Source organism: Batrachochytrium dendrobatidis, assembly GCF_000203795.2.
Source record: "Batrachochytrium dendrobatidis JAM81 unplaced genomic scaffold BATDEscaffold_1, whole genome shotgun sequence".
In the NCBI taxonomy this organism is placed as follows: domain Eukaryota; kingdom Fungi; phylum Chytridiomycota; class Chytridiomycetes; order Rhizophydiales; genus Batrachochytrium; species Batrachochytrium dendrobatidis.
Genome location: NW_006281099.1, coordinates 4207534 through 4232102, shown reverse-complemented (window position 1 = coordinate 4232102; position 24569 = coordinate 4207534). Strand labels below are relative to the sequence as shown.

Genomic DNA, 24569 nt, shown 5'->3' with positions numbered 1-24569 from the left:
GAAATCAAATGTATTTTCAATTCAACGTTGCAAGTGCATTCAAATGATTTACATGTATCTTAACCAGTCTGCTTTTGCAATAGGATGAATTGGCATTCAACCCTTTCAGTAATAAGTTCAAAAGATAAACCGCTTTGAAATAAATATAGTTTATTCAAAAGGTTCTTCAAAAGTTGATTGCAATACAGATCGTGGCCGTGAGTTTAATTCTGCAAGCTGTTTTAGTTCCAATTCGTATTCACCATCTTTTGGCATCCATGACATAACAGAACGTTGCATTCGACCGTTACGAGTACGTTCTTCCATGACCGTCAGCATATTCACCTTGACAGCCTTTTCAAATGTAAATAGGTTTCGAACTTTGCGTACTGTGTTGTGCTGTTTGATTTGTGATAGCTCTGCCTCTACTGATGTTTGTTTTGTTCGATCACTTTCTCGTCGAACAACGTATTTGTTGTTGACTTTTAGATAATGGTCTTCACAGTATAAAAAGGAACCGATTTCAATAAAGTTATCGACTCCGATAGGTCTACGGCATTCGTAGCAACGTGAATGATCTCTGTGCCAGTTTCTTCCAAGAAGAAATATGGGACGATCATGTATTTCTTCTTCACAAAATGCACAAATAGCACTCTTTTTTGAACCATTTTGCAATTCCTAATTTAGGTACAATTCAAATAAAATTAGCATTGGGTCTCAATAAACAGGCATTGTAAAAAATACTTGCATGCATTTCTTCAGAACAAGACGTTGCTTGACTATTAGAGACCAGCTCTTTGCCAAGGTGGGAATCTTGATGCGATGGGTCCGCAAGAGTAGATATTGAGTCTTCTATTGTTCCGGTTTGTGAATCGCCAAAATGATTCATGTCATCTGATGGAGATTTAACCATTGTGCCAGCAGAGGAGTTTGATTCATGTCCTTCTACAGATTGTGAAATCTGGGTATCGCGACGAGGGCTGTGTGCGTTATCATACAAGTCATCAAACGAGCTGTTGAGAGGAGGCTGTAATGAAACCTCGAGAAAAGGCATATTTGGAGTAGACGTAGAGTAGACTGTAGATATGGGAGAGTCGGCTCTTGGAATATGTAATGCAGAATGAGTGGCATGAGATTGGGTTGCTTGACGAAGTTTTCTTCTTTGAGATATTTCCTGCATTTTATTCACAAGAGTCGCCTTTGCAAGGGCAGCACCGTCTTGAATATCCACAGCATCTGCGAGTTCACCATAGCAAGAGATTACTCGATTACGACGGAAAGTTTGATTAGAGAAAGATGATGGCTCGGGTGAAGATTGAGTTGGAAGTGGAGAATTTGCAGGCGATTGGTCGACAACCCACTCTTCTTCAAACACATCCATCTCTGTCACTTGATCCATACGAGGCTTCAAGGATGAACGTGTCTGTGTAGCACGAAGTTCCTCTAAAAGACTTTCCAAGTTGACCAGCACATTGCTTCCATTTTTCCCCAAAGATCCAAGATTTGGAGTGGAGCTGCCTTTTACTTCTAGACTTTGTTTTACAGACAGCTTAGAGCCTATATCCTGTAGTGAATGATTGTGATCAGTATCAAGTATTTGACGGTTTACTGGCTGTTGAGAAGCGAGTGGGTCAGAATGAACAGGTGGCTTTGTAGAGGATATTGACTGCTGAGAAATAAGTGGACTAGAATAGACAGACGGTTTTGTAGAAATTGACTGCTGAGAAATAGGTGGACTAGAATAAACAGACGGTTTTGTAGAGGATGGCGGTTGCTGATATGAATTATTAAAAGAGCTATTGGCAATATTCATTGATTGCCCCGAACGAGGTGGGAATTTAATTGGGGCTGGTCCCTGTAGATGGGAGCTATGCACAGGACCGTGTATAGAGGAGCCAGCTGTGTTACCAACAGGTCTGATGGCCTTGTCATAATAAGCAGATGATCCTATAGCAACTGATGGTTGTGTTTGGTTCGAGTAGGCAATCCTATTGGTAGCATCTGCCGCAGGTATCATCTCAGAACCAGTCTGGGTTTTACCATACGCCACAGATGCTGGTGGTGTTCCATTTCGTGGATATGCTTGCGAAGCAGGAAAACTCTGTTGAGCAGGTGTCTGATTGGGTCCAGAATGTGTGCGAGGATTATATAAATGTGTAGGCGGAGAGCCTGTCATTCTGCGGGATTGTAATGGAGGAGTTGGAGTAGTAGGCGAGCTATATGGATTTCTTGATGGTTCTGAAACAGGATGAAACTCCATGGAATTACGGCCGTCGCCGTCGTCATCTTCCAAAACTAGTACATGAATGAGTTAGCAATTGAATATAATGAGCACTCTACTCTGTCCATCTGGTTTAAATGACTTGAATGGGATCCATCAGCACTTACTAGAGTTTATGCAACCCATTTGTTGCTCGTTGAATAAATCGGAAACTCGAAGCGACGCGTCGTTCAATTGCTCAGTCACGTGTAGCAACACTCACTTTTTGCTTGCTTTTTCCACTTGACCAGCCATTCCCAAACATGTTGCTCAACTCGTTTGTTACTGTTGCTCCTTGGATCAGAACCCTTCGTCCTGCACTCCACCCAAAGAGGATTGCCAATTAGTAAGTTTTTGATTGTTTACACTGGTCTGATTATCATGTCTTTACCACTGCGTACCTCGAGTTTCAATACTAACGTTTATGGATATACAGCTCGACTTCAATTGCTACATGGGGTGCCTTTGCTGGCATTGCTGCTCTCTTTTTTATCGAGCCTACTTCTCTTGCACGTCGTGATATCTTCACCAACATCCCGGTTGTTGGTGGTTTCTGGCAAAAGAAACTGGATGCTATGGAACTCAAGGATTAATCTGCATCTTGAGCACACCATGGCTTTTTGGGCCTATTTCTGACCAACATACGTTGGATTCTTGTTCCTATTCTGATCCAACAATAAAACATCAAGAATTCTTTCTCAGATCGATCTTGTATTGGGCATGCCCTATTAGCTACTCAATTCGTCGAGATACCATCTCGATCTGTTCTTTTATTGTTACTACTTGTACTCGTAGAAACCGCGACCAGTCTTTTTTCCAAGCCATCCTGCATCCACATACTTGATTAAAAGTGGAGAGGGACGGTACTTGTCATCTCCAAGCTGAGTGTGCAGCACACGCATGATGGCAAGACAAGTATCAAGCCCAATGAAATCACCAAGAGTCAGTGGTCCCATAGGAACATTGGTTCCGAGTTTCATGGTAGTATCAATATGCTCCCGAGTAGCAATTCCCTGTTTTCCAAACGGTGGATATTCATAAAAATCAATTTTAAATCCTAAATGGGTCGAGTCTTGATCGTTCCAATTCAACTCACCTCTTGAAGTACATAAATGGCTTCGTTGATGTAGGGCATCAAAACACGGTTTGCAATAAAACCAGGAACATCTGCCGACTCGGTAGTGGTTTTCCCCATCAATTGTGCTAACTGAAGTGTCGAGGCCAATGTTTCTGGAGAGGTGGCAAGACCAGGAATAATCTCAACCAATTTCATGACAGGAACAGGGTTCATAAAATGCATTCCAATCACCTGGTAGTACATCATCCACCAAAATACTGAGTTTAGATTCACGCTCAACTCATAAGCCCATCGATTGCCTTTAACGACCAACAAAAGTACAAGCGGCTGATAATTCAGCATTTTGCTTCAATACATATGAACCATATACCTGTTCAGGACGCTTGGTCGATGCAGCAATTTTGGTGATCGAGATGGACGAGGTGTTGGATGCCAGAATAGCATGCTTAGGAGTGATCTGATCTAATCCTACAAACAGCTCTCGCTTCAAACTTGGACTCTCACTGACAGCCTACAATAAAAAAATATTGCTAAATTGTCCAATCTAAAGCCACATTGAATCTACACAAACATGACATACCTCGATCACAAAATCAACTTGAGCAAAGTCTTTCATGTTGGTTGTGGTGCTAATCCGACTTTTCGTGGCAGCACACTCTTCCTCGGTGATCTTACCTTTAAGAATATCCTTTTTAAGAAGAACATCTGCAAAACAATAATAAATTGAGTGGAATGATATCATTCAAACTGATAGATCAAGACATCAACGTCGTGATAAATATGTAATAGTTGGGAAATACACAATCACTCAATAAATGACATACCAAGAAGCTTGACTCCTTTTTCAATCTGCTTGTGATTAGAGTCGAGCAGAATCACTGACTTTTTGGCAATATGTGCAGCTACATGTGCAATACCCATTCCCATTTGGCCAGCTCCAATCACACCAATAGTATCAAACCTCTTGGTTGCTACTACTGATGTAGCAAATGATCTTTTCATAGTATTGGCTGATTGCTTGGAATAAACAGCATAGCGAGAAACTGCAGACAGAACAGGAGATTGGAACATGATGAGATGTGCAGAGTTGAGTTGGTGTGATAAAATATCTTTCAACTTATGACTATTCACGTAAAACGGGACACTTGTTCTGCAGGGATTGCCTCTATTTTGGTTGGAAATAATGGTTAAATATTTGTTGCGATTTCCTATTAGAAATTGACCTTCAATAAATACGTCCATCATATAGTACTCACAAGCTATAGTTTATAAGGCATGACCATACATTATAAGATCACTAGATCCATCCATTGCAGTCCATGTATTGGGCTCAACTGTTGATATTATCAATACAATTCTACAAACTCGGATACGTTCGTGTTTTGGTTCAAGAAAATAAAGATCAACGTATCAGGAATACAGCTGTTGTTTCCATACAAGTCACCCAATGTTTGGTTTATAGAACAAAGAATTGAAGATCAAAGTAGTGTAAGATTTACTCAAACTGTAATGCAAACATTGCTTAAGCATCCGATCAGTTGTTTACACAAAAGTTGAACCGCCGACTATTCAGTCACATTTTGTTGATACAAAATATCATCAATCCACTTTTAACAAATTTAAAATATTAAAGCCATAATCGCTCAGTAATAAAAATATAGGCCAAATAGATTGTGGGTTAAAATAAACTTCAATCAAATTGCATGGTCATCTTTCCAGTCGGTATAAACAACAACCGATAATGATTTTAAATGCGGATTTGAAGATATCACCTAAATTTTCAACAGTATCCAAGTTGCAAAATGATTAGACAGGCATCTGCAAGTATTCTTGCACCCTTTATACAAGTGAATCAAAAAACTTACATCAAGAAATAGATTGGGAACTCCATTGACAATATGATGAATAGTACGAGAGATAGTCGGCAAAACTCCCGCCAATGGTATTGTCTTTGTAAACACATCAGGCTTTGCTAGCTCTGTTTTTATAACACCCTCTGTTTCGCCACCATCATCAGTTACAGCTGAAAGAGTGGATGCTGTAACGGGATTCAGTTCTTTACGATTAGGATGTGATTCAAAAGGCTCGTCTTTTAAAAAGCTAAACTGCGGCTTAAATTGTGACAGTAAAAGCTCAAATGATTCGTTTAAACAAGACTGCAAGACAAACTGAAAATCGGAACTATTGGATGCACATTATAAACTAAAGTTGGTAATAGCTTTTGAAAAAATGTATCAAATCTAAGATATCTAACAGTCTGGCAACCGGACAAACACACCTTTCCAAAAAGTCGCGAGTCTCGTCCAAAAGATGCTTTAAAGTCGATTCGGCCACATATTTTTGTTTGATTCCACCATCCTCAACAGTGATTCCGCCATCCTTGAGAACCATATCCTCCTTGCCTTCTGGGGGCAGCAAATACATATCCATTCTAAAACAACGATATAGTTAGCAATACGATTTAAATGAATGCCAAGCACATCTATTTGATTCAAGCTCAATGACGGTACCTATGAAGCAGATCCTTTTGAAGATCGTCATGCTCAAACTCTGTTCGAATCTGGTTTATAATATGAACAAGCCTTGTGTAGTTTATGGGACCTTTAAGAGGAATACTAGACAAAGCATATCACAAACATACTGGCACATCAGCAAGCATTTAGAACCATGTATTGAATATTATATACTGACCTTCCTACGACAGTCTCGACAATACCTCGGACCCGAGAAACGCACTTCTCCCAGCCAATATTCAAAAGATACCAGCTAAAAGTCAGATATTGTCTTTCCACCTCTTCAGATATGTGTCTAGGTTCGGCAGCCAGTAAATGTGGCGGATTTAGACTTTCGTTTAAATCTTCATAATCACACTCTCTTTGCTGGGAAAGAGTGGCGACGCTGTCTAGGTAGAAAAACCGTCCAAGAATACTAAGCTGGATTGTTGTAAAGATCGTCAAGAGATTAAGCAAATAAATAGATGATATTGTGCGAGTAAAACTCATGATCTTGATGTCTTCCCACATCTCAAGTTTGGTAGTTTTTAAAGGCAAACTGGCCAATGGATCCGATTTGGGTTGAGATGGATTATTTTGTTGCTCTGGATCAATGCTTTGATTCTGCTCTGATGTTTGATTTTGATCAAAGGAAACCTGTTTGGATTGAGATCGAGATTGCTGAAGTTTCGCAGTAACAAATTCCACATCAAGAGAAACAAATAGATGCTCACTAAGGGTTGGTAGTAATGATGATACTACAAATGAGCAGTCGTTGAGATTCTGTTCAAAATGCCGTTTGATACTGATGTAGAAATAAAGTAGCAAAAGTATACAAGGAAAAGATGGAATGTTGGCATCAATTGCAGAATACAGTTGTCTTTAATTAGTTTCTTATTTGAATTGCTACTACGGAGTGCTTTATCTGTTAAGATGGAACTGTCTTGTATATCAAGTGTTTATTTCCACTTACTTGGCCTTTGACACTTGCTCAACCTCACGTCTTGCTTGAGACTCATCCCATTTGGTCTGAGCAAACTTGATGAGCATATATCCCGAAGCAGCAGTTCCACATACCCATGCCAGGCGGGTTCTGTTTCTAGAGATAAGCTCTGATAGCGAAGACCAAATCGCCATGAATGTTCAAGTAGTGATTTGAAGGTAAAATATAAAATAGAATCAACAATTTATTATTGAACTCGATCGTATGGCAAGTATCTTGCATTCACCACAATAAATGTTTATTGTGATGGCTACACTACATCAAGGTTTACAGCTAGTTGTGGTGGACATGAGAATGAAAAAGTATGTTTTTGGTTATATAGAAACTCAAAAATTGCACGTTTATTTTAGGTTAATGTAGACTTGAGGACGCTGAGGGTCGTATCAGAACAAGACCGAATGAGTGATGTTGTCGAATATCCAATTCAAAAGAGCAGCAAGTTATTTAGCAAACTGATCGTGTCAACAAGTCAGATTGTCGTGTATAGGAAACGATCGATAAATACTTTTATTCTCTCACTATTCCCTCTGTCGTCAGTTGTGATTTCAAACTCAATGTCACTGCTGGAATCTTTTAAATGTATATCAGCATTCATGTTTCTAATTCAACCCAGTTTATTCATGAAGAAAAGGCTTGTTTTAAAAGCATCCTTTGATGATCAGTAAGATGTGTAGGAAACTGTGTTTTGAACTGGATAATCAGCGAGCCGCGTTTTCCAGCTTGCTTGTAAATAGGCATTCCTTCATTAGGGACTGTTTTTACTTGGTTTGGAGTGACTGTTTCATTGACTGGCACCTTGAGTAAACGGCCATCTAATGTTTGAATGTCCATATTCCATCCTGTCAAAGCCTTCACTAGTGGAATATCTACAGAATACACAATATCGTTTCCCTGCCGAGTAAACTGTGGGTGCTTTTCCTCCTTCACCGTAAAAACCATATCCGCTACACAACATTTTGGATTTCAAACAAATGGTTTACATTTAAATGATTAGCCATAGCTTATATTGATCAATCATATTGTAAAAAATCATCACAAGCTGGAATTACCAGGAATACGGTTGGGACCTTGATCTCCCTCTTTAGGAAATATCACTTTAGTTCCAGCTTTCCATCCAGGACAAACCTCCACTGTTAATATTTTATCCACTAGAGATGTAGTAAAACCATCATCGTCGAGAACCTAAGCAATATACAGTGTATAATGAGTAACTTTTGGCATTCAATTTGATCATGTAAGATTGACTACAAGACAAACTATTGGATACCTTTCTAGAAATTTTAATCTTTTTTACACATCCAAGATACAACTCCTGTAACGTGAGGATAAGGTCAAACTCGATGGGAGGATCTTGCACTATGGCAGATTCAGAAACTCCTTTATTCATGCCATGAAGACCTCCAAATCTGGATCCAAAAACAGCCTTTTCCGACCCCCCGTGCTGAGAAAAAAAGTCTGATATCATAGTATAAGCTCAGTGTATCATGCTTATTATCAAAATGTGTTGCTTACCCGAAAATGGATTTTTACCACCGAAAAACTGGTTAAAAACTTCGTCTGCGTCTCCATGAAACTCGTATCCTCCTTTGTATCCATCAAAATCTACGGTTCAAGATGAGTTGGTGGTACTTGATGATTTCTTACAAAAAAAGGCAATACACATTACTAAATTTAGGATGTACTCCTTTTTTTAAGCCCTCGCTGCCATATTGATCGTATATGGCTTTTCGATTTGCTATTTCAAATATACAGGCATGTAAACAAGTGTGCAATACCATATCATAGTCACAATGAAATGACTGCAAATAAAAAGTTGATTAAATATGTACTATTTACCATTACTTAATACATGATACGCTTCTGCAACTTTAAAAAAATCTTCCTTGGCTTCCAAAGCTGGGTTTCGTTCGGGATGAAGCTGTTTGGAAATTGTGATTGAGGGTTAAAATTAGAGTCATAATTCATACATAAAAACATGCATATATTTAAACGATAAATAGCTGGTCACTGGTATATAGCTAAATAAACCAAGGACAGCAAACAAGCAACCAAAAACCCCCTTAAAGACAGGCGATGAACAATTAAATACATGTGCTTGAAACTGTATCTTTACCTTTAAAGCCATTTTGCGATACGCACGCTTAATATCATCGTCATCTGCTGCTCGGTTGATTCCCAACACCTTGTAATAATCCATAACGAATTTTTAAAAGTTTGACGCGAAGTTCGTTTAAAACTCCTTTCAAGTCTAAATATGTTTTTGCTGGATACCTAGATAAGCAATCACTTTATAATTGGATATTGTACATTTAGGTATTTAATATATGAAACAGGAAATCATCATGCAATACCCATTGTTGAACAAGTTTGTTTTGTATATAGGCTTTTCATGTATAGGAAAGACGCCTAGATTTGGTCGATATTTCCTGGCACGCTGGTTGGATATACTTTACTGTATCTCATTTCTAGATAATGTAATATTTGTTTCAGTTTTGCATTCAAACTACACATTCATCAAATATTTTATTTTTGAAACAATTAGAGCTTGTAAATACTCGAAACCCGCCGAGCAAGATTATTCAGTATCAAATTCTGATGAATTGATCACTTTCTACTTACACAAGGCTTGTTTATTTAAAAGCAATCTTGTTTGAACTTGATCAATGAATAGGCAAAAATAGACGAGTCGAACATTTTCAAGTCAAAGTTTGAATTAGTCAAGTTGACAGAATTTACTTATTGAGCCAGCCAGATGAAAAGTTGTCGAGCGCAAGATATCGATCGACTCTTGACTGATTTATTTCCATTCTAGTAAAATAAAAGTAGAAAATAATCATTTCAAAAAGACTATCAAGTGGACGACAGCAAAACCCTCGAGTTTGTAATCGTTGATGAATTCATCTATAAATATTTTTACACTTTGTCAACTTGAATAAAGGAGATTGTTAGACATAATCCATTCGTAGAGATAGCGATCAAACAACGTAGGTATCCATTTAGCTACTATTTTGGCAGTCTGCACTACCAGGATATTTATTAATACCGATATTGAAATATATGCAGTGATTTACAGCCCATTTCATTAGCAGGCGCTATTTTCAAACCAAGAGCCATGTCATCAATGCAAGTCTGTGTATTGCTTACAGAAGACACTAATCCAACCTCTGCAGCTAGACCTCGTCCTCTACGCATACTTTTCCATCCACAATGCATGGAGAAACTGGGTCTTGTTGCTGGTGATCTTGTTCAAGTTTCTTCTCAAAGTGCATGCAAGGTGAAAGACTTGTGAAACATGGAGTTTTGACATCATTGCTCGTATATCTGGACTACTCGATGGTCATACTAATAGACATGCTTGAATAAAACGTTAGTCTTTAGGAATTATTTGGCCATCTCGTACTGTTTCTGCAGAACGTAAGTGTTGTAAATCTTTTTGATTTCGAAATTGTGCTGGTCAGATAACAATAGATTATGGTACATGTTTTGATTTACAATATTAATGCCATCAATAGATATATCTGTTTCTCAGCATATACTTGATACTGCAAGTTTATTGGAAGGAAGCACTGCTACGCTTTCCCTTGTTTCTGTACCTGCTGTTCACGCCGCTATAATTAATCTAGTCTGGCTACACACCCCAGAGTTTCATATAGACGAAGCATTGTCAATATACGTTAAAGAAATATTGTTGGAAACAGAGTATGTTTGCAGTGGACAGATGGTTCGATTCCAGTATTATGGAAAAGAGCGATTGTGCATGGTAGACCAGATTACTCCTATTGATCCCATCCAAATCAACTCCGACCCACATCAAATCATTCCATTCAGGCTTGTGCGATCTACCCGTGTGAGATTTGAGCAAGCCAAGGTAGGTCAACTATAGTGCTCTGAATGCAAAATCAAACCGTGTTTTTTAAACTTATCTACCGATTTAGTCAACTGTTGAAACTCGAGTAGGAAAAGTTGAATACAGCACCATTGGAGGATTGGGGGAACAAATATCTACAGTTCGATCCTTGGTTGAATTGACGCTATGCAATCCTGAACACATTTCTTGTCTTGGTAAGAAATTTTGTTTGATCATATCTTTACAAAACTGGCATGTCTTGGATACGTTGTTTACACATTTCAATACTACAATCAGGATTTCGACCCCCTCGTGGCATACTTTTATTTGGCCCTCCAGGCACGGGTAAAACACTTTTGGCTCGAGCAGTGGCATACGAAACTAGTGCACATGTAATTACAGTAAATGGATCTGAAATCATGAGTCGATTTCATGGAGAGGCAGAAACTAGAGTGGGTAGTTTTCCTGTTTACTATGCACTATGTGCGACAGATTCTCTAATTCAACCTCGAATAATCTATAGCTCCATCATATTTTTCAAGAAGCAAACGAAAAGTCTCCATCAATCATATTTTTGGACGAAATTGATGCCTTGTGCCCAAAACGAGACGAGGTAAGCAGATTTCAACTCTTTTGAAGCATGCTATCTGATACGATAAACAATGGAGTTTGTGTTGATATTTCTTGCAACTGTTTTGAAGGGTGCTACCGAAGTACACCAACGTATCGTAGCTGCACTATTGACTCTTATGGATGGCATAAACACATATTCATCCAAAACAACTCAACACCATCGGTTAGTTGTTATTGGTGCAACGAATCGACCCAATGCAATAGACGATGCACTACGTCGTCCAGGAAGATTTGACCACGAAATTGAAATAGGTAAAGCTACTATTTGGCGCATTTTGACTTTTTCTAATGGTAAGCATAACCTATTATCAAATCTAATGTAGGTATTCCTTCCGAAATTCACCGTTTTGAAATCCTGCAAGCTCTTTTGAAAAAAGTCCCAAATTCATTAAATGATATGGATCTACGGACTATCAGTGCCAATGCACACGGATATGTTGGTGCTGATCTTGCTGCAATCTGTCGTGAAGCGGGTCTAAAAGCAATTCAGCGTATTGAAGCAGAATCATTAAATGCAGGAGTGGTGCAAACGGATGATGAAATGCACCTATTAGGTTTGTAACAAGTATATGTAATTTAACATCTACATGAATGGGTAGTAGTATTTACCATGGCAGAATTATGGTGTTGTTTACCGTGCACTTTTAGATTTGCAAATCACGTTAGAAGATATGCGTCTGGGCATGTCAATGGTTCAACCTAGTGCAATGAGGGAAGTGACTCTTGAAGTTCCAAAAGTGAAATGGACTGATATTGGAGGTCAAGAAGATGTCAAACAGAGATTGCGAGAAGCAGTAGAGTGGCCATTGAAGCATCCAGAGGCGTTTCTCAAATTCAATATTTCTCCTCCAAAAGGAATTTTACTTTACGGACCACCTGGTTGTAGCAAAACGCTCATGGCTAAAGCTTTAGCTACTGAGGCTGGATTGAATTTTTTAGCTGTCAAAGGGCCCGAGGTTAGTAGACTGTTGGTTTATGATGGTAGTTGCTCAACACTAGACTGTATTACATGTTGGATAGACTCGACTTTCTGTTTTGAAACTAAACAGTACATTGGCATTGATTATGAGTTAGCTATTCAGTAAATGGGTTGGCGAATCAGAAAAGGCAGTACAAGAGATATTTCGCAAAGCGCGGGCTGCATCTCCATCGATTATTTTTTTTGCAAGTATTTAAATGGCTTTTTATCGTGTACAATTTATATACCTGTACTTATATGTAAGTTTTAGGATGAAATTGATGCACTTGCAGTTCGACGTGGTGGCGACGATGCTTCTGTAGCAGATCGTGTTCTTTCTCAACTTTTGAACGAGCTGGATGGAATTGAACCGCTGATTAACGTTACTATAGTTGCCGCAACCAATCGGCCAGACATTTTGGTAAGCGAGTATATTTGGCATAAACTTTAATTTTATGCAAATTCATTTATATGTGTATTGATTTAATTTTTGATGACAGGACACTGCACTTTTAAGACCTGGACGGATAGATAGTATTCTGTACGTCTCGCCACCTGATGCAGATTCTCGTGAGCAAATTTTTCGCATTCAAACAAATCGGATGGCATGTAGTGACGATGTAGATCTTAAAAAACTTGCAGAATTGGTAAACTCGTGCCATTGCAACTTTAAGCAATATTTGCATCAAACTAATGGCGTTTTATGTATTTTTAATCTATAGACTGAAGGGCTTTCTGGTGCTGAGACTATGGCAGTATGCCAGGAAGCAGCTCTACATGCCATGGAGGAAGATTTGCATGCATTGTGTGTATTTCAAAGGCATTTTATTGATGCCATCAAAAGAATCACACCGCGGATTACACCACGAATGCTTGAATTTTATGATAATTTTCGCCAACGATGTGGGCTTCGTTCGGTGTGATTTGGAAAGCAACCATCATCTTTTAATCCTTGCTACACATCAGATTAAATTGCAATTTGATTCAAGAATCGAAAATTTATTTTAGACGTCAAAGTGTTTAAAGCAAAGTCAATATTAGATTTGAATAAACAAAGTCGAGTCTTGTAGAAGCATTTTTATCTGAAAGACGTGTCTTATTCTGCTACCTTTACCGAGTCAGACCGTAGTCGAGTTAATATCAATCAAACTGGAAGCAATGCATGGATATAGTTGATGTGATATAGCGATTTAGTGTCAAAAGCATTTAGGTACGAGTCAAGTAAATTGTGGGGTGGATAACTGGAACAAAAGTGTGGAGTGGATTTATCCAATATAAGGAATATAATTGCACGCGTCCAAATAGACTAATTTATCTAAATAGAGAAATCGAGCTTAAGCTACTACCCAACTTCAAGATCACAAGGTGCACATTGAAATCCAAGAGTGTAATCATTACTTTTCTTTATTATATAAGATCAAATACCATTTTCATACAAATTACTATCCATATCTAGGATTTATCTGCTGTAAATAGATGACTAGACTGCTACCACCAAGCTATACTTTGATGCTTGACAACTTTACTAACTGCTCTAGTACTATTAAATAGATATTTCAACTCAGGAAGCTAAAATGTCTGCATCTTCAGAATTTCATCTGCAGCTGCTTGCAACTGCCGTAGCAGCTACGCTTTTGGGTGCCTTGCCTCCACTTCGATCGTACCAACTCTATAAAGAAAAGGCGTTTGATTCTATGAGTGTCAGTGAAAAACGTATAACTGCAATGATTTTTATTGCCATTACATTATTGCATATTGGAGAAGCGTTCAAAGGGGTAGCATTTTCCATGCTTTTCTACAGCCAAAGTAACTTTTTGGGTATCATGTAAGTCGTATCCAGTTAAATCATTGACAGAACCATCACGTTTACCATAAAAATATGGGACACATTTCAATATTAACTAATTATAAATAATTGTATGAGTGATGATTAGTACATTTGCACTGATTGCGAATTGTTCTACACTTATTACTGAAGTGGGCAGAATTTTGATTATTCATGCCATCATCTCTCGTGCGGCCGAGTTTTTAATGAGGCCAATAGATACTCCAGCAACTCGTACTCGTAGTGTCATCTGGCTTCGAATAGTTGGAGGAATACGTATTGCTATCCCAATCTTAGTTGCTATTGGTGGAAGTAAGTTCAACTTTAAACCTGACTGTCAATCAACTGATATGGATACAGCTACATCTAAGCATTTCATGCATTTTCAATATATTAGTCACTCCATCGCTTTTTGGATCGTTTGCAGCTATCATGCTTGCTACTGATGCCATCATTTGCACAATCATTTCTGTTGCAGTGAGTTGAATTCAATGAATAGTTGCACAGGGTTACATGGATCCTACTGAGTCTAATTGTGACTGTATTGGGTAGATTGCACTTCGAATCAATGAACGTCGTCGCAAGGAACTACTGCCGGCTATTTCCAATTACGTGTTGTATTCCAACGCAATCGTGACTTTTACTATTGCATTTTCTGCAATGATTACTATGGCTATTATTGGAGCTGCAAACAATGGTCAATTTGGTGGAAAGGTAGTGTACCCGACGACTCAACACACCAAACATAAGGGCTACACATACTCACTATTATATATGTTATAGGATCAATCGGACGCTTTTGTCCAATGTTTACCGTATGTAGTTTCACTCGATTCTGTTTTTTTATAATGTACTCACGCGATTGGCTTGCCTGAATTAGATCGGTACATGCCTCCATTGTCGGAATATTGATGTGCTATGCGTTTTGGAATGTAAAAGAGATTCTAGCTACAAACTCTCCAACTGGGACATCTCCTCGTAGGGTAGGACATTCATTTGAATACCAGTGTTAAAAGATTGCATTGAAATAGTTCTCACACCTTGAAATTATAGGCCAATGCCACAGGTCTGGGTCGAAATGTCTTTACTTTTTAAGTTTTTGGAGATTCACAGTACTAGCTTGCTTTTTATCACAGCATATGCATTTTCAATCAGTCCAAAGACAATAAATCTCGACTCAATTCATTATGACTGCTATCCCACAACCCTATTTGTTGGCCTAAGCTATGCAAAACATAAATACGCTTAGCATGACGGCATATAAAAATGTATACTGATTTATGATCAAAAACGATTTGATTCTGGTTTAAATGCATAGCATACTACATTGGCGATCCATTTTGTGACGCTTGCTTATCCGGAACAATATCTACATTGCTGACAGAAGGATTTTGAGTATTTGTGGAGATACTGTGTGGTACAGAAACTTGCTGAGCATCAACTATATGCTTAGTAAGAGCCATGACACGGTCTTCGCTCATTGTTAACCGACTCTACAACAATAAAATCGACATCAATATATCGAGTAGCATAGAATAATATTTAAAAAAATGTAAATCTACTCGACCAGATATGAAAAAATCGGATTTTACCTCCAAAATGCTCATGGTTTGAGTCAAAACATCAATTTGCCGAACAATATGCTGAAGCGTTGTTGAAATTTGGTCAGACGAAGTTTGAACTTCTAGTATAGATGTTGCTGGCTGTTCAGGGGAAGTGGAGTGAGCAACATTGTTATTAGAATGCAAAGGAGTATGCTCCTTGTTACTAGTATACTCCTTGGCATTTAAAGTTAGTTTAGTGGAAATATTATTTGTTATGTGTCAAAATCATACCATATTCGATATTGATGATACGCCTATATCCACAATTTCAGGAGAGTAGTTTGTTGGATGCACTGTTGACATTCCACCACGAGAAGCATTGTCTATCGGATGGGATTGCTGTGGTTTAAAAACTAACCCACCTGGACCATTTGAAATTGGGACATTACTAGAGATTGATGGAGATTTTGGTCTATGTTTGGAACCGACCTGTGTTTGTACAAATGGATCTGTGTGTAACTCATGCGGTGGATGTGGATAGCTACTTGCAGCATGAATACTCCGACGAGATGCTTGTGCAGTGTAATTGTCAAAAAATCCATTGACTGGCTTATCGAATTGGTCTATTTGATCAAAGTTACTTTTCCATACCATTACCTGAGAATCACTGCCACCTGTTGCAAAGTAGTCTCCAGCAGGAGAGAATACTGCCGTGGTGGTCGGACCATTTTTGTGTCCATGAAGCGTGTAAAACAAGTGACCTTCCTTAACATCCCAAACCTAGAAAAGTATAAGCACAAAGTCCAAGTGTTAAACCATGAATTATCAACATGCTTTGACTATTGTGACGGGAAAAACACGCATTATATATACTTTGATTAAACCGTCCATTCCTGTACTAATAAGCCATTCTCCATTCTGTCCGCCAAACGCAATGCTATTGACCCCACCTGCTACAGTAAGAGCATTTCCTTCCGATCCAGACGCTGGTACTGAATGTGCATCGCCATAGTGCTGAATCAGTTTGTGAGTCCGAATATCAAAAAGTTTAATTGAGCGATCCGATGAGGCAGTTGCAATAACAGAGCCTGATGGATGAAACGCGACAGATGACACCATGCTACAAGTACCGTGTATAATATAAACTAGACTGTCAATTTCGATCCAACTACTGTTTAGCAAGCTATTGATTAAAATATATTTACCCAAGATGATCCCAGTAGGTTTTAACGCATGACTTGCTAGCAAGATCCCAAAGACGCACAGTCTTATCGTCACTTCCTGATACAACTAGTCGAGAATCGGGAGAAAACCTCGCAGTGCGAACCCAGTTGAGGTGACCAGCAAGAGTGTATTGGAAACGAGACCGATGGGTCGACCACAACTAGAATAGCAAGCGGAAGCATTAGTAATTGCCCACATGGCAGATCTGAGCCATCACAAATTAAGATTGAAATGCAAGTTGTGTCGAATCCAACATACTTTGATAGTCTTGTCGTCTGATGCTGTTAGCAACTGCTCACTGTCTTTTGAAAACTGGACATTTCGTACAGTGGATGTGTGTGCTTTAAACACAGTGACGTCCCCTTTACTATATTAGAAAAGTAACAGTCAGGTATAAGCCAGATTGCAAGGCATTTTATGGTTCAACAGATTTGAACATACACATTGGGTGTCCAGAGTCGGACAGTTTTGTCCCTAGACGACGAGGCAAGCAGCTGTCCAGTGGATGCAAAATCAACACTAGTAACTGGAGCCTAAATTGATATCAACAAATCTACATGGTCAATGGCATGAACTGACCACATTACTTGAACAACATTCATTCACCTTGTGACCAACAAAGCGGAATGCTCGTAATTGTGGTTTAAAGTTCCATATCATCACTGAATGATCCATAGATGTGGAAGCCAGTTGTGTCATGGACGGTTTAAAGGCCAAGCCGGTAATAACATCTTTATGTCCACGAAAGGACCGTTCCAAGGTTGGATCTTGCATTTGTAAGACTGACTATTTATAAACAAGTGAATAGGCATTGTGTATGCTATTCAGTGAGAAATACATGGTCCGATAATGCCTATTTAGATGCATGCAATTATGCACATTCAAGATACGTTACCATTGTCACTTATCGGTCAATTGAAATGGTAGCTCGTAAACTACCAATTACAGACATATTCACGTAAAATAAAACACTATTTTGCAGCCACTATCTCTTCTGTTTTAAAAGGCAATAGTTAAATACTTGCTATGCTTTCCTATTATAAATTGATATTCTTGAATAAACATTCTTCAACACTCTGTAAAACTCATGCATTCCAGTTCAAGAAATCAAAGATTGCAGTTTCGGGAATAAAACTGTTGTTTCCTTACCAATCACCCAATACCATAATGTTGATTTGTAGAAACAAGAGTTGTAGATTGAACACATGTCGAATATATTGAAACATGCAACATTTGTTCAGCTCTTATTAATGGTCCACGTTGCGTGAATACGGCTGTGGTTGGCACATTTAAACTTCGAGTCTAGCACGCTCACTACACTATCGCTCATCTGGATATATTCTGAAACAAAAAAGTGCAAGACTTATAATTCATTATGAGGTTTGGAATCCTCTGATTGCTGATGTATAGCACGTTGCATATCGCCAATCTTATCTACAAGGTATTGCAGCATGTTCCTTACTAAAAGTTCGCCAACGTACTCCTCTACAAAACCACCATCTTTATACAAAAACATTGTAGGATAACCGTCTGCGCTATTAGTTGTACAGAATTCTAAAATAACAAAACGTGTCAGATATAGTTTCGGATCTTAAAATAAAGCTGTAAAAAATTAATGGCATTGGATCAACATACGCTCTTCGTTGGTGCAGTCTATTTTTGCCATATGCAAATTAGCATCTACTAGCGATTGTTCATTGACAATTCTTTTCTGAAGTTTAAGCCATTTGGGAGTGAGTCTATGAAGAATGCAATAGCAAGTCGAGTTAGAATCCATACGGATTGAATTGGATAAATCAAACTTTACAAGCAAGGGTATCAGATGCATGCCTTTTACAGTATTTACACCAGGTTGCGCTATAAAATATAAACTGGTAGCCAGGTCGACTCATAAATACTGGAAATTCGCTAGGTAAGATAAACTCGATGGACTTGTCCGCCTCAATGGCTTGAGCGTCAACTTCTGCCATGGTCAGAAACCTTTTTTTAGGAGCTGCCTGCATATTTAAATGCGCATCATCTTGAGCACTCACTATAAATGAAAATGCCATGACAAATACTAACGCAGCCCGTATTATCAATGAACTCCTAGTCATTCGGTGTCTTATGTATACTACTTTTACTTGATTAGCTGCAATGTTTGACAAGTCTTGTTGCAGCTGTATTCGCGTAAAAATGGAACATTGGAGTGCCAAAATACAAACAATCTCATGGAGTAATTAATACCAGTTTCCACAAAACTTACTGGTCATTGTGTCCTCTAAACTCATTGACAATTAATTAGTCTTTCTCTCTCATGTTCATTTTGTATAACTGAGCGAATGTTGCATGTTTCAATATATTCGACATGTGTTCAATCTACAACTCTTGTTTCTACAAATCAACATTATGGTATTGGGTGATTGGTAAGGAAACAACAGTTTTATTCCCGAAACTGCAATCTTTGATTTCTTGAACTGGAATGCATGAGTTTTACAGAGTGTTGAAGAATGGAATACTCTTAGTAATAAATTATCTAAAATAATTTATTTGAATAAAGCATCTCAGGTTACTTGGATGGCATATCCAATGGATTTATCTGGGTAAAGACCAAATTAGCTGCCATGCCACAATGATCCGACATATGCGTGAATGGTTGCTTGTCGACAAGAAACGGCTCAACAGAAACGTTCTTGAATTGAACGCTAGTTGGAGTGGTAGATTTGGAAATAAGATGAAACAAGTAGTCAAGACACTTATTTTCTGGCTCTTTATCAGTATCAACTATGGTACAGGTTGTTACCGGGTGCTCGTTTAAACAAGTGTAGGCAATATCTACCACATCAAACAATTCTTTTTGAGATGTATTCTTTGAGATTTCGCTTGGTGTTTGCTGATCTTGAATAGACTGAGATCCACTTATAGTGTCCACTAGAAGTTGATATTCTTTGCTATGCTGAACACCATCTAGTCTACTGAATCGGCCGTTTACGTTGAAATCACCAGCAAACATAACCACGCCTTTGGCTTGCTGAGAATTGGTTGGTTCGATTGGATCAAGTTTAGCAGAAATAAACTTTGAAGCTCTTTGCAATTGATCAAGACGAACAAGTGAAGATGGAGAATCCAGTGGTGGATCTGCTTCGTAGCTTGCTTGAGTGTGAGTTGAAAACAACATCAGATACTGACCTTGAGCAACTTCGATTCGAGCATACAATACTCCTTTGGCAGCCAGCCTATGGTTTCAAATGCAATGTTCAGATCATACGATACAAACATACGCAGATAGTCCAATAGGCAAATGGATGCTATTTTCCCAAGAGTATGGGCTTACCAATCGGAATGAACTCCTCGAGGATAGGTGAGATAGTCTGTGTCAGTTATGGGAAATCGACTGAGAATCAGCAATCCACCATCCACTTGGCCAGAAGTCCAAGATGGTAGTGGACAAGCACAATGGTATTCCAACCCCTGTTCTTTGGCTAGCCGAATAAACTCTGAGCGTCGAGTAGTGCCAAATGCAAAGCATTCTTGGACACTGACAACATCGTACGATGAAAGTACAGTTGATGCAAACAGTCTTAGTCGCTCCCATTTAAAGTCACCGTTTCCAGAATAGATCCCAGGTGGACGCATAAACATGTTGTAGGTGAGTAGTCGCACTGAGTGCGTTGTCGCATCTGATATACTTGTTGACATATTCAGTATCGGGTAGCTAGGGTTAGAAACAGTGATTGAGATGCTGTAGTGATCGTATATATACTCCTTGATTCAAGCGTTTAAAGTTCAGGATGGTTGCAAGTATCTTGGTTTTATGTAGAGGTATTTATACACTACCATGCGCCAACACTAAATTCAGTCCAGCTTCAAATCACATAGCAAGCATGGTTTATTCGCTCTGCATTAATATTCCGAACTCATAATAACTCCGGCGGCAGCAGCAATCCCGGAAAAGGCGCCGACCGCTGCAGAAATCAAAACACATTTAGCAGTGGTGCATATACGTTTGCTTCGATGTTGACGTTCAAGCTCCAACTCTTGAATGCGTGTAGATAGGGTTTGAATTAGCTGGTCAGATTTGCCAACATGATCCTCAATAGTATCCATTTGCTGCTGCACTTGTTCAATTTTGCGTTTATTTCGTCTCTGGCCTTCTTCCAGTATAGAGCTTGAACTAAAATTTGACTGTGCTAGCAATGTAATGGTTTCTTGGATCGAATCCAGTTTCAAACTGATGTCACTGCTGGCCAACTCATTTGAATCCAGACACTCGGCAATGTGAGCATCAATCTTTTTAGTTACAGATTGCATATGTCCAGCTAATGAGTCATTGTAAGAGTCCAATTTGGAGACGAGAGTTGTAAGTGACTCTGAAGTGGAACTGCTACCCTTGTCCAATACATCCATTCGATTGGACAAATCAAGCACGTCTTTGGACAAAGTAGAGTCTGCAGTGACATCTGCCTTGTTCCCAAAACAGTCCCAGAATGGTATCGAGACATTTCTATTCTTCGACTCTGAATCATATTCCGACCTGTTTGGAAACTCGCCCCATTTGAACTGAGAAACAGATTTCGACGAGATTTGATTTGTAAGTGACTTGTCAGGCAAATGATTGAAAGCACCAATAAGCTTTTTAGAGGGTGATTGGCACATGAAGTTGGATTTCTTTGTTATAATGCCACTCATCTTTTTTGAATTTACAGTCGGACTGGGGTAAGGCTGTTGAATGACAAAGTTAGAAATGTGCTGTTTTGATATGGTTCAAAGCTTACTACATACTGTGTGAATTATCCTGGCCGGGTTGTCACAGAGCATGTGCGAGTAATTTGGGTTTGACTGGTGGGACTTTGCATCTGATGAAACTTTTCTCCTATGGTTAGACTTGGAGGCTTTTGGATTCCTGCTAGGGGTTGGTGGAGTAGGTAGTATAAAATGATTAAGAAAAATAGGTATACCAGCATTGTTTTTCAAGGGAGTCCGAGAAGTGTCGTCGCTTCTGGCCCCATTAATCATACTTTTCTGGTTGCTCATATTGCTTCAAACCGCCACGGCTAGCAACAATAGGGATAAGAATGAAGATAAAATAAAGTGAGAAACTGTTGGCAACCTAATTTCGTCATGTTTTGAAGCATCTAGTAGCATCAAGCAACTATTTAGCATTTCAGCGTGAATTATCCACAGAATTGGACAATTGTTTCAGATTAGTGTAAGGAATCTATATAGGTTGAACGTCATAACAAGACTAGACAAGAGGTGTTGTTCTATATTGAATCAATGACTGGCAGGTCGCTCAGCAAACTGACTGTATCAACAAGTTAGATTATCGCCTTGGCAAGGAGATATGAGCGATAGATGCTCCTACCATTCAAACCAATAATCCACTGATACTTGCAAAGCAACATCAAGGATGACAATCACTGACAATTTCTCATTTTATCTCTACGTTTCATGCTCTTTGTCATTAATCATAATCTTAATGTCTTGGTTGAAAAGCTTTATTTTTGGTGAAAATGCAATCTTGAAGTTTGCACAATCCAATTGAATCAAAACTCACTCGACTTTCATCTGTCTAGACTACTTTATCAAGGTCCATGGTATGTATCAAGTGTGAAAAAAAGCTAGCTGCCTTGGCTACTCCTGACAAATGGAAAGATGGGTCCCTCAATGTTATAGTTGGCTCTAGTGGCCGGAAACTGAATGAAAACAAGCTCTTGTCATCAAAGGCTAAAGTAGCCAAAAGCATGCCATACCAAAAAAGATGTAAAATATGCAAAGAGACGGTTAATCAAGCATCGGCCCATTACTGTCAAGGTTGTGCCTACAAGAATGGTATATGTGCCATGTGCGGAGTACAAATTCTGGACACTAGAGGCTACAAACAGTCGAGCAAATGAATTAATGTTTTGGTGCAGAATATCCGAGTGTTGTATGCCATGTTGAACATCTATTTATTTTTAACATAGTTGTCCCATCTAGCTTGCTCCTTATCGAGAACTGCTTGCTGATCGGCAGTGATGGGAAGGTGGGAATATGGACACTGCTCACCTTGCAGACATCCACCATTTAGTTGCTTGAAATGAAAAAAAACACATGGAGCATCTTTGAGAGTGTGAGAAAACGGACACTGTGATCCATTGATACAGCTGTTTGTTTTAAAGTGTCGACACACCTGTTTTGAACGAGCATCAGATCCAGGTCCATCATGCGAGAATGTGCACTGGCTTCCTTGCTTGCATTTATTATTGGCCCAAAATACACATGGCTTTTTGGGTTTATTATAGACATTTCTGATTCTTTGGGGTTCAGCTGGCAAGGCTTGCAGAGGTATGCATGCAGTTGTCGAATCAGTAGTTGATGACTCTGGATTAAATGATAGAGAAGGATGGATATATGGAAGCGATTCAAATGAGCTAATTCCAAATACTGCAGCAAGTGCAGATCCGATCGTTGGATCGGAAGAAGCTTTATGTACTATGGGATCTGGTGCTGGTATCTCATTAGATTGATTCAAACAAGTTGGTTGCATTGGTGCTGGATTACAACTGACCGACTTTTGCATATTGGAGCGAGCAACAGTGGGATTCTTGATCATGGCAGATGCTTTTTTTCTTGCAGGTGGGGTATGTTTGGGACTTGAACTTGCTGCTTGTCGCTTGCGCTTCCGTTTCGTACGTTTGGAAAGAGCAAGACTTGGTTGTGTGTTGTCAGTAATGCATGCCATCTCCATCTTTGTTAAACTAGAATCTAAATCAACTTCTTGGATCTCCCCATCTTCTATATCACAGGAATGGTCATTGATGGAGCAAATAGGAGATGGAAGTGAGGGATATTCGTCTTCTCCAGACAAGGATTCCATGATGATATTGGGTCGGATAACACTAGCAAACTGCTCAGAATCCTGAATGCTGGCACTCGAAAATCTCAAATGTTTTTTGGTATTCCAAATATTTGAAGGGTTACTTCAGAAACCCTTCAAATATTTGGCCAGATTAAAGTTGAACCTTTCATGATAACAATTTGATGCAACATCAGTTATCTGCAGACGGTCGGCAGGAGGGTTTTTTACAGCTTGTTGAACGACGAGCTGCAAGCACTACAACATTCTTTCAACGAGCTGGTTCTGCAGCATCATCAGACTCGTTTCTCGACGATGACATTGGTCCTAATCTTGCAAATACGACTGCAGGTCCATACTTGTCACCATTGACTGTAATGTCGCCATTAAATTCTGCCAACCAATCCTCGTTAAACAGTCCTCATAGCATTTATATTCCTAGTTCTCCATCCAATAATGCTGGGAGGGGAGGTCAGAGTCTTTTCTTTCCAGCTGGTCGAAGTTTCAATGCCCAATATAATGGTGTTTCTGATAGTGTACCATCCCGGGGCTGGCTCGACTGGCTTCATTGTCCTCCACTTCCTGATATTAGTGGAAATCGGGTTTTACGGATACACTTGTGGGCATCTGTAAAATACTGGTTTTGTGGAGGTTAGATTCCGTAATTTCCAATATTTTATCAGTCTAGTCTATTTTTTATTCTTTACAATGCACTCTACTTTTATTCGACGACCATTTTATTAACTCGATTCTTTATTTTTAAATCGCATATCTAAATAGCTGCAAAACTCAATTATCGCCTCGTAGTGCTGATTATTTTGGCTATTGTGGTGTTCCTTAGCTGTATTATTTCATATTCTTCAATGAACATGACTGAAAATACAGATAATCGCTCAGGATCATGGCTAA

General features: G+C 38.9%; 13 protein-coding genes across 13 annotated transcripts; 4 read left to right on the top strand and 9 right to left on the bottom strand.

Moving 5' to 3' along the window:
• Positions 1 to 150: 150 nt before the first annotated feature.
• Positions 151 to 2386, bottom strand: BATDEDRAFT_86056 (uncharacterized protein; the record flags this gene model as incomplete). Its single annotated transcript, XM_006676115.1, has 3 exons — positions 151 to 657; positions 770 to 2274; positions 2368 to 2386. 3 exons carry the CDS (start codon positions 2384 to 2386, stop codon positions 151 to 153), a joined length of 2031 nt encoding a protein of 676 aa, XP_006676178.1.
• Positions 2387 to 2502: 116 nt separating this feature from the next.
• Positions 2503 to 2832, top strand: BATDEDRAFT_85225 (uncharacterized protein; the record flags this gene model as incomplete). The annotated part of the gene is made up of 2 exons (XM_006676391.1): positions 2503 to 2585; positions 2676 to 2832. 2 exons carry the CDS (start codon positions 2503 to 2505, stop codon positions 2830 to 2832), a joined length of 240 nt encoding a protein of 79 aa, XP_006676454.1.
• Positions 2833 to 3018: 186 nt separating this feature from the next.
• Positions 3019 to 4319, bottom strand: BATDEDRAFT_29410 (uncharacterized protein; the record flags this gene model as incomplete). The annotated part of the gene is made up of 5 exons (XM_006675580.1): positions 3019 to 3252; positions 3336 to 3548; positions 3688 to 3828; positions 3898 to 4022; positions 4142 to 4319. The coding sequence occupies 5 exons, from the start codon at positions 4317 to 4319 to the stop codon at positions 3019 to 3021; spliced, it is 891 nt and encodes a 296-aa protein (XP_006675643.1).
• Positions 4320 to 5011: 692 nt separating this feature from the next.
• Positions 5012 to 6946, bottom strand: BATDEDRAFT_22540 (uncharacterized protein; the record flags this gene model as incomplete). Its single annotated transcript, XM_006675528.1, has 6 exons — positions 5012 to 5089; positions 5183 to 5498; positions 5596 to 5748; positions 5828 to 5932; positions 6009 to 6614; positions 6783 to 6946. The coding sequence occupies 6 exons, from the start codon at positions 6944 to 6946 to the stop codon at positions 5012 to 5014; spliced, it is 1422 nt and encodes a 473-aa protein (XP_006675591.1).
• A 484-nt stretch (positions 6947 to 7430) lies between these two features.
• Positions 7431 to 9009, bottom strand: BATDEDRAFT_86054 (uncharacterized protein; the record flags this gene model as incomplete). The annotated part of the gene is made up of 7 exons (XM_006676114.1): positions 7431 to 7756; positions 7862 to 7994; positions 8080 to 8267; positions 8325 to 8414; positions 8479 to 8547; positions 8649 to 8730; positions 8926 to 9009. The coding sequence occupies 7 exons, from the start codon at positions 9007 to 9009 to the stop codon at positions 7431 to 7433; spliced, it is 972 nt and encodes a 323-aa protein (XP_006676177.1).
• A 915-nt stretch (positions 9010 to 9924) lies between these two features.
• Positions 9925 to 13325, top strand: BATDEDRAFT_85172 (uncharacterized protein; the record flags this gene model as incomplete). The annotated part of the gene is made up of 13 exons (XM_006676390.1): positions 9925 to 10086; positions 10184 to 10226; positions 10325 to 10680; positions 10748 to 10874; positions 10957 to 11111; positions 11183 to 11272; positions 11361 to 11544; positions 11616 to 11846; positions 11941 to 12248; positions 12367 to 12456; positions 12522 to 12671; positions 12751 to 12897; positions 12973 to 13325. 13 exons carry the CDS (start codon positions 9925 to 9927, stop codon positions 13171 to 13173), a joined length of 2244 nt encoding a protein of 747 aa, XP_006676453.1. The 3' UTR covers positions 13174 to 13325.
• A 499-nt stretch (positions 13326 to 13824) lies between these two features.
• On the top strand, positions 13825 to 15170 carry BATDEDRAFT_85226 (uncharacterized protein; the record flags this gene model as incomplete). The annotated part of the gene is made up of 7 exons (XM_006676389.1): positions 13825 to 14075; positions 14185 to 14387; positions 14473 to 14552; positions 14628 to 14789; positions 14859 to 14890; positions 14956 to 15058; positions 15129 to 15170. 7 exons carry the CDS (start codon positions 13825 to 13827, stop codon positions 15168 to 15170), a joined length of 873 nt encoding a protein of 290 aa, XP_006676452.1.
• Positions 15171 to 15397: 227 nt separating this feature from the next.
• Positions 15398 to 17795, bottom strand: BATDEDRAFT_86053 (uncharacterized protein; the record flags this gene model as incomplete). Its single annotated transcript, XM_006676113.1, has 9 exons — positions 15398 to 15568; positions 15668 to 15853; positions 15911 to 16399; positions 16493 to 16739; positions 16825 to 17003; positions 17102 to 17210; positions 17285 to 17376; positions 17450 to 17629; positions 17790 to 17795. 9 exons carry the CDS (start codon positions 17793 to 17795, stop codon positions 15398 to 15400), a joined length of 1659 nt encoding a protein of 552 aa, XP_006676176.1.
• Positions 17796 to 18206: 411 nt separating this feature from the next.
• On the bottom strand, positions 18207 to 19113 carry BATDEDRAFT_22535 (uncharacterized protein; the record flags this gene model as incomplete). Its single annotated transcript, XM_006675527.1, has 4 exons — positions 18207 to 18397; positions 18479 to 18496; positions 18651 to 18875; positions 19089 to 19113. 4 exons carry the CDS (start codon positions 19111 to 19113, stop codon positions 18207 to 18209), a joined length of 459 nt encoding a protein of 152 aa, XP_006675590.1.
• A 278-nt stretch (positions 19114 to 19391) lies between these two features.
• Positions 19392 to 20521, bottom strand: BATDEDRAFT_22534 (uncharacterized protein; the record flags this gene model as incomplete). Its single annotated transcript, XM_006675526.1, has 2 exons — positions 19392 to 20058; positions 20157 to 20521. The coding sequence occupies 2 exons, from the start codon at positions 20519 to 20521 to the stop codon at positions 19392 to 19394; spliced, it is 1032 nt and encodes a 343-aa protein (XP_006675589.1).
• A 204-nt stretch (positions 20522 to 20725) lies between these two features.
• Positions 20726 to 21856, bottom strand: BATDEDRAFT_22533 (uncharacterized protein; the record flags this gene model as incomplete). The annotated part of the gene is made up of 2 exons (XM_006675525.1): positions 20726 to 21571; positions 21605 to 21856. The coding sequence occupies 2 exons, from the start codon at positions 21854 to 21856 to the stop codon at positions 20726 to 20728; spliced, it is 1098 nt and encodes a 365-aa protein (XP_006675588.1).
• Positions 21857 to 22416: 560 nt separating this feature from the next.
• On the top strand, positions 22417 to 22719 carry BATDEDRAFT_8669 (uncharacterized protein; the record flags this gene model as incomplete). Its single annotated transcript, XM_006674972.1, has 1 exon — positions 22417 to 22719. The coding sequence occupies one exon, from the start codon at positions 22417 to 22419 to the stop codon at positions 22717 to 22719; it is 303 nt and encodes a 100-aa protein (XP_006675035.1).
• A 50-nt stretch (positions 22720 to 22769) lies between these two features.
• Positions 22770 to 23681, bottom strand: BATDEDRAFT_86049 (uncharacterized protein; the record flags this gene model as incomplete). Its single annotated transcript, XM_006676112.1, has 1 exon — positions 22770 to 23681. The coding sequence occupies one exon, from the start codon at positions 23679 to 23681 to the stop codon at positions 22770 to 22772; it is 912 nt and encodes a 303-aa protein (XP_006676175.1).
• Positions 23682 to 24569: the final 888 nt, after the last annotated feature.